This window comes from Formica exsecta, unplaced genomic scaffold (assembly GCF_003651465.1).
Source record: "Formica exsecta isolate Colony F162 unplaced genomic scaffold, ASM365146v1 scaffold265, whole genome shotgun sequence".
Taxonomy (NCBI): domain Eukaryota; kingdom Metazoa; phylum Arthropoda; class Insecta; order Hymenoptera; family Formicidae; genus Formica; species Formica exsecta.
This window is the reverse complement of record NW_021849915.1, coordinates 332691-341745: the sequence shown is the minus strand read 5'-3', so window position 1 is coordinate 341745 and position 9055 is coordinate 332691. Positions and strand designations below refer to the sequence as shown.

The following is a 9055-nucleotide window of genomic DNA, read 5'->3' as shown; positions in this document are numbered from 1 at the left end:
ATATAGGGAAACGATATTAAAATGAAGCTACATGCACGTATATATAGTTATAATTGTGCATATGTGTTTATTATGTGAAGTGTCATTAAAATATAAATGAGTGTCTGGTTTCCATCAAAAATTTATATTTCTATAAAGTTTTCTATAGAATAAATGAGAGAAAGAACTCTTTTCCATGAAAAAGAATTTATTATGTTTATTAAAAAAAAACGACCATTATAATAAAATTCAAAAATTTTAACCAGGCTCTGCATAACAAACATATTTAAAATATTTAAAATATTTTGTTAATATGCGATCATAATGTTATATTAAAACATTGATAAAAAATTCTAAAAATAAATGATTATCAATGATTCATGCAATGTATTATGTAATTTATTTGTATAGTTTTTATGGATAAAATATTGCCATAATTTTTCAAAATATACTTTACATGAATTTTAAAAATATTATTCGCATATAAAGAACAAAAATGTAAAATCATGAGAACATATTTCATAATGGGATATGTAATGAAGCTGCTAGAGAAAATATAAAAAGCATCGCAAAAAAAATTCTCAAGAGATTTAAAATTTGCACTATAAAAAATTACGGTATGTTTCAAATCCGTGACCTATACGTGGTAAAAATACATTTTTCTTCTCTTCCGCGTATAATGTCGTGTTTATAATTTTATTAAAATTACATTATGATGTAATTACGGATTGCTTCATTCCCTCTCCCTCAAGGGAATGCAGGATTCGCGGAAAGACCGTAACGACAATCTGAATATAATTCAAACAAAATGTAACTCAAACTTTCAATAAATGATACTCACAAATGAGTCTTTATAAATTTATACATATGAATTATTTATAAGTTTTATCCATTTCCTGTATGTACAGCTTCGACAGCAAAGATTGAAAGATTTTGATAATTTTTTATCCACGTACCTTTGTTATAAACTTTACTTACACGCAAAATGTAGTTCCACACGTTCCTCACTTCTTGTTAGATAGTTAAGTTCTTCCCATAGATAGGTAGTTTAGTTCATATCTGAAAATAATATAGATTTGTTTTAATATCAAAACACTAGAAATATTAAAATATCTTTTTTTATTCACAATCATACAAATTGATTTTTCAAGTAAATCTTGTTTTAGAGTAACATAATTTATCAAGATAGCTTATTTAATATTAAAATTACAAATTTGCAAAATAACACAAAATGTCCAATTTCACATTTTAATTTATCACAAGATTTTCAGCTACGAAATTGGAAAACATCTTGTATCCTAAATCATGCATAATAATCATGTATAAATATTCACGATTTAGTGAACAGCATGGTACATTGGATTTGGATTTTAGCCAAGTAAGGCACTGGCTTTACACATAAATGCACTTAGGTATTGTGCATTGTCCCGTCTGCAGCAATTATCCATTACATCAAGCCATATAACCATAAAGATTGCAGGAGGACGAAATGCATTTGCTGATAAACTCACCGTATCCCGATGAATCGCCGCAAGCGATGCAGAGAGAACCGTTGAAACCACGAAAAGAGTATACACATATATCGCATCTGTTTTCTATTATTTATAAGCGTTTATATGTGCGTATGTGTGCTAGTATCGAAATAATTCATCATTTATAATCAGAGAATTGTAAATCCCTTCACAATTTGGAAAATTGTAAATATTCTATACATTCTATATTGCATACGTTTTATACAGTATGTAGAATCCATCACTGCATTTTATTACACATATGAATCCCAATATAGATGCAGAAACTAAAATGTGTAACAAAAAGAGCAATCGCTTTAATCTCGATGCGTTGACACATCCGCAATTACTAACAGTAAAAGATTAAATTCTAATAGAACCCCACACTAATAATGTATGAAAAATTCGAAAACGTAAGACCAAAGTTATAAAACGTAAAAGATAACAAGATTGTTAAGACACAAATGTTATTTATTAATTAATGACTAGATTTTGACCAAATTGTTTAATTAAAAGCTTTATTGTCAGAATATTTAATATATTATTAATGCTATGCAATTTGCCTTGTAATTTCTTTAATAATTTATTTATTTATTTATTTGATTTTTATTAAAGTTCTGTGCAAAATAATGCTAAAGACAAATGTGATTTTCTTCTTTTCATAAAAAAAAATATTTATGTTTGTTTGGTTATTCCAAATTATAATTACAAACCACATTATACGTCACATTTTAAAAATATATAGAAACAATTAAATTTTTATTCAAAGAACATGTGAAATTTTTAAATTAAATTCTTATATCTCTTCTAAGAAATCCGATAATATAGAATTATTTTATTACTCTCTTTCTTTAAACCATTCTACTTTTGTATTCTAATATCAAATAATTTGCAATTTTTTGAGAATTATTCAAAGGTCAGCGAATTTGAATGCACGCAATGTTACAAAAAGTTGCTCAAAATTCATGTATCATCGCGTGCACTTAATCTCTTATTTAAAGCACTCTTCTTTCTGTCGCGTTATATCTCTACCATACTTTTTCGTCAAGAAAAAATCTTTTTTACAGTAATATTTCATAAAATTTCCAGCTTTCATGTTATATATGAATATAAATTTCACTGTTACACATAGAGCAAAAAATAAATAAAAATCGAGTGAACTGGTTCTCTTGTCGACCTTACGCGCTATCCATCACATTCACAAAAGTCGGTTTATTAGCATTATTATGAGAAGGCTCAAGACAAATAAATGAGCCGCAAGTATATTACAGAAAATCGTTTCGTGGTTGCTCCACGATCACATTTAAAGGGAACGTTCCTAATAATAAAATCTTGTAAAAAATAATGCTCTTCTTTTATAAAGTTCTTGAGAATTGAAAAAAAAATTATGGAGGAAAGTAATCTTTAATAAAGAGCTCTGAGAGATGACAAATATTATAAAAACATACCAAAATATTCACAAGAAATATTTAAAAAAGATAAAAAATATATATCGCAATAAATTTATTTTCAAAAATATTATTTAAGATATAGAAACATATAATATTGATAATATTAAAATTTGCTTTTACATATTATTTTTATATTTGCTAAACAATTTCTATATTCCTATTTTTTTCGATAAAATAATAAAATAATCTGATAAAATTATATATATTAAAATTTTTGTAACTAAAAATTTTCCAACCAAAATAATGCAATAAACATTAAAAATATCAGAAAATAAAATTTACCAAAAATGATAATGAAATTTTATACAAATATTATCATCTTAAATTTGCACACTACATTTACGATTATCGGCAAACTAGCACACGTAGGTTTGTACCAGATGTATATACCATACAAAGATAATAACAGAGCTTATATAAATATAAACACACATATATATATATATATATACACACACTATATTTCACGACAGAATACAGAATACAGCCTTGGCATTCACTGTGTATGATTGGCTGATCCTGGGTGATCCTTGGAAAGCATGTGCGGCAAAGTATTTTCACATTGTGTTTATAGAGATTATTTCATCAAATGTAAATTACGACACATTGCGTAAAATTATTAATCTTCACTAATTGGCATTACGAGAAAAATAAATTACAGAAATAAGAAAATCCATTAAAAGGTAAGTATAATAATATCGAACAATAACGAAGGATAAAGAGGACAAAGAAACTAAAGGAACTTTATATATATTTTGCAGAATAATGTACAATATGAATGATTCAAATGATGATAGCTCCGACAGCAGCAACGATTTCACCGGTATTACACCAAAAGACGAGTTGACAGCGAGTTTCTTTTCAATAAAACCAACAATAAAGTCTAACTTAGTGGACTCGAAGGGCTACAGCGAAGATGAGAGTAGCGATGATGACAATTTTACAACTGTTGAAAATGGCATCCACCTGTTCTCAGAAGTGGTCAAGAATCTGGAAGCCTCACAGAAGGCTCCTGTGAATGATGAGAAGCTGCAAGAGCATTATTCCAAGGATGATAAGTTACAAGATGTTAAGAAAATCAAGATTGAAAAGAGGAGTGATAATATATCGGATGAAATAAATGCAGTTTTACTTCAAGGAGAAAGTAAAACACATACATTTTGTAATGATGAAAGCACAGATGATGAGAAAAAAGAGGAAGAGGATGTTAAACGTCCTGTCGATTATACTATTCCTAAGGAAGGTGTCAAAATAACTTTACCAGATACATGTGTGGTTTTCAAAAAAAAAACAAGCAGTAAGAAGCAGACAGATTTAACTGCTCTTTTACGAAGGAAACTGAAGGCCAATCAGATAATAATAGAGAAAGCGGCTCGACTTTGTTGGTTGGCATATGGATTCTATCTCAATCGCCAAGCGAATGATCCTGAATTAATGGCAATAACAGTATCTCTTATTTCAACAAAGAATTGTCCAAAGGATAGTTTTAATTTGGCATATCTTACAAAGTTCACAAAATGGTTCAGGAATATGTTTACAATAGAATCTACTGACAATGAAGTCATTATAAATAAGGAAACATTGTTAAAAAGGATAGCAGAGAAGAAGATTTTTAATTACAGAGAATTGGTAATACTATATGTAGCAATACTAAGAGGTATTGGCTTACATTGTCGTCTAATAGTGTCTCTCAATCCACCACTTGTAAAAAGTTATAATGACTTATTGCCTAAAACAAGTGTAGCAAAGAAAAATGATAAAGTTAAAGAAGAACCAAAAGAATTGAAAAGAAAGGCAGAGTCTTCTAAAAAAGAAAAGAAAAACGCAGATCCAAAAGAAAAAAATATTAAAAATAATAATGTAATTCAGAACAGCGAAAGCGCACGAAAAAACATTAATGCAGAGGCAAAGAAAAGGGCAGCGGAGATTCTTCGCTCAAAATATTCGTATACTAAGAAAAAGAAAAATACTTTAAATAATGATATAGCCCCTCAAGATAATGCTTCTACATCAAAGGATGTCAAAGCAGGTTCAGAAAACACAAGTTCAGAAAAGATAAACACTGGCCCATCTCCAAGACGTTTAAGATCTAGTAAAGCACGTGATTCATCTGCAATAACCAAACAGCAAAGCAATACACAGACTAATAAAGAAAATAATCAATCTAAAGCAAAATGTTCTGAGAGACTATCATTTAGTTCTGACTCGAGTTCAGAAGAAGATGAAGAACCACCCAGTAAGCTGAAGAGAAAACGTAGTAATAATAATAAAACAATTGTTAAATCTAAACATAAGACTGAAAAGACAGACCCAGTATCGGATGATGAAGAAACTGATAATAATGACAAATTAAAAAAAAGACAGGATATATGGATTGAAGTATATGTCGAATCCAAGGAAAGCTGGACAAGTATAAATATAATGGATGGAAATGTGGATTGTGTGGTTGACATATACGTAAGTAAAAAAATTATTTAATTCTGATTCTTGTAATTGTTCAATTGTCATATAAATATAGTGTTATACTGTATATATGAATATATGTTTAATAATATTAATTATGTAATAATATTTCAGAAAAAAGCAAGCAAACCAGTATTATATGTAATAGCTTATAACTCGGAAGGATTAATAAAAGATGTCACAAGACGTTACTGTCCACAATGGCTTTCTGTTACTCGTAAACAGCGTATTGATGAGAAATGGTGGACTGAGACTTTAAGTTATTGGCTAGAAAAAGAGACAGATATGTCTAAAAAGGAAGATGAATTACTTTTGCAAAAGTAATTCTTATCTTTATATATTTCAGACTTTATCATAATTAAGACATAATTCAGACATAACTGTAGTGTCATATGAATGATATCAAGAAATAATAGTGCTCTATTGACAAAACACTGTTGTTTTCACAGAGAGCTAGAACAGCCATTGCCTAAAACTGTTAGCGAATGCAAAGGACATCCCTTATATGTGCTCATCAGGCATTTACTTAAATTTGAAGCCTTATATCCGCCGGATTGCGTACCACTCGGACATTTAAAAACAGGCGAAGCTATTTATTCGAGATACTGCGTGCACACACTGCGTTCTCGAGAAACCTGGCTAAAGAAAGCTCGAGTAGTTAAACCGCAGCAAGAGGCTTATAAAATAGTTAAAGCACTTCCAAAATATGATAAGGTAAAATTGCGCTAATATATTTCTACAAATCAACCAAAAAATAATTTTCTTATTTTACACAAATTATTATTACAGAAAATATTATAATAAAAGAATTTATATAGCTTTCAGGTATGAGGCTTAAAGATTCTACATTAGAAGTATTCGGAGAATGGCAAACTACAGAATATGAACCACCAGTAGCTAAAGATGGCATTGTACCTCGTAATGAGTATGGAAATGTAGATTTGTTTAAGAAATGTATGCTTCCAAAAGGCACAGTGCATATAAACCGTAAGCATAATATATCTTTCTTATTATTACGATATGGAGATACCTTGACATAAAATTTTTAATGATCAATTTGTTTCTATATAATTTTACATATCCTAAATGAAATGAATAACATTGTCACATATATTTAAATGACATTATTTTTTTATAAAATATGTTTTAAAAAATTAGGAAAATACTGAAAGAATTTCTATTTTGCTATATAATCAAAAAACAGAATTGCAGCATAGCTAAAGCAATGCATTATATAACGAATGAATCGTCATAGTTCCAGGATTAAATCGCATTGCCCGGAAACTGAACATAGATTGCGCGGCCGCCGTAGTGGGTTTCAATTTCGGTTGTAGAGGTGCCGTGCCAGCCACCGAAGGTTTTGTCGTATGCGCTGAATACGAAGATACATTACGAGAAGCTTGGGAAACAGAACAAGTCGAAGCGACTAAACGCGCCTTCGAAAAAAGAGAAAAGAGGATTTACGGCAATTGGAAGAAACTCATTAAAGGTTTACTTATTAAGGAGAAACTATCGCAAAAATATGAGTTTCAAGAGGAATCGAAAACCAATCAGTCGAACAAACGTCCGAAGCAACGAAAGGGCACCGTAAAAAAATCTAAAGCATGATAGAGTGTGTGTATACATATTGTCTTTTGTATGTTAAGAGAAAAACTCTTATCTTTAAAATGAAGCATTTATTTGTGTTAAATACCATAATATTAAACATTCACAGATTCGATACTTATTTTTAAAATAATTTGTTCATCAGTATTTTACACAATAATAAACCAGATAAGAAATAATAATGATTTTTTGTCCTGTTTGAGTATTGTATGATTGGTTCTAATTATTTTGTGTAAATTAAATTTTATTTTTGTAATATAATATAACACAAAAATATTTCCTTTCTCTTCACAATTCCTTCTCTTTACAAATCCGTGAAAAATGCTATAGTAATATCTATTACATTTATATAAAAGAAAAATTTTCTTTTATATATTGGTCATATAGAATAATTTTTTATTGAAATATTTGTGATATTAATTTCTATATTTCAAACTTTGCATATTGAATATTATAAATTATGTAATTCATAGCAGACACACATACGCGCGCATATATGTATACATATATGTATATGTGTATATATATATGACTAGCTACAGTTTTTTCTGCGGATCTGAACAATGAAATTCACATTTGTATATATGCATATACTCTATTCTTCATTATTTAAGTTTAAAATTACCCGAATATTTTATGTCTTATATCATTTTTGGATCTTTCTAAGGAAAAACGATGCGATCTCAAAAAATATATACGAACCTAAGCACGTATACTGTCCACTGAAGCCAGTCATAGCGCGATATATATTTCTGATTATATTTTCTTTTCCGCAACAACTTTTCAACAATATTACATTACACGCTTTAATACTAATAATGAATAACTTTATTGTAGAGAAATTACCTGAAATTCCTAATCTTCTTTAGCCTTGCAATCGAAAATTCAAAGCTCATTGCGAGCAACACAACTGAATGCAACGAAATACATTTTGCGAACGCGGGAACGATAAACTATGAATTGCTCGCTTTGTCGCGAACCAGAAAAGGCGCCATATTCAAATTTTTTAAATGTTAGTTTTTTTCATAATAAGTGTTAGAAAACTATTGTAACCAGAGAGAAGCCTGCAGTTTTTTGTAAGATGCTTTTTCTAATTGATAATTAATTTTTTAATTTACGAATTCATTATTTGGATGCATTATTTGGATGCATTAGTGCGCACCGATACACATTAAAAGCTATTATGTACAAATTTATTATATAAGCATAAGTAATTAAAACAATAAGATAATTAATACTACAAGTCTTTTGAAAATAAAAAACAAGATTCCTCGCCCTTATTTGTCCACCAAACATTTCAGAGCGGAAATAATGTCAAACAAAGTGCTCTTATTTAATATATAAAAACTTTTATCAAATTTTTATATTTCTTATATTTTTGAACTAATTATATTTCTTATACTTTTGAAATAATTTTACTTGATTAATAAAATTTTTGCGAATGAAATGACATAAAAAACGCGACATTATTCGGATAAATTTCAGTTAAATACAAATGTAAAAATTAGATAAAAATTTTTTCTTATTTAAGTAAAAATTATCCGAATTATATCGTGTTTGATGTTATTTTAATTGTAAAAATCTTATATATAATCCATTAAAATTATTTTCTAAAATAAAAATTAAATGTTTTAATTTTTACATAAGATTTTTGAATATTATAGATAAATTATAGATTATTATAGATAAGTAAAAACATCTCTGATATCATCGAAAGCGAGAGCGAGAACGAATAAAGAGTAAACGAGATGACATATCGTCAAAAAGTTCTAAAGTCTCTTACACGCGAAGGGCTTATTCCTTTATCTATAGTATCTCACGAGTATGTCCTCATTCAATTTCCATACATACTTCATAACAGAAGATTTCACCGGTCAATCAGTCAGTTGTCATCAACCGACGATTGCGAATCTGTCGGCCTATGTTTACTAAGGCTTTCTTACTCACAATCAGTATGGTGTGTCCTATCTACCATATAAATATTGAATGGTTTTTTTTTTCTCTGTATAACGACATTTTCTTAATATAAAATAATAATTATTATAA

The 9055-nt window shown here is 28.6% G+C and overlaps 1 protein-coding gene across 1 annotated transcript; it reads left to right on the top strand.

Moving 5' to 3' along the window:
- Positions 1-3376: 3376 nt before the first annotated feature.
- Positions 3377-7265, top strand: LOC115236997 (DNA repair protein complementing XP-C cells homolog). Its single transcript, XM_029809732.1, has 6 exons — positions 3377-3624; positions 3703-5398; positions 5519-5724; positions 5854-6118; positions 6223-6391; positions 6660-7265. Exons 2-6 carry the CDS (start codon positions 3707-3709, stop codon positions 7010-7012), a joined length of 2685 nt encoding a protein of 894 aa, XP_029665592.1. The 5' UTR covers positions 3377-3624; positions 3703-3706; the 3' UTR covers positions 7013-7265.
- Positions 7266-9055: the final 1790 nt, after the last annotated feature.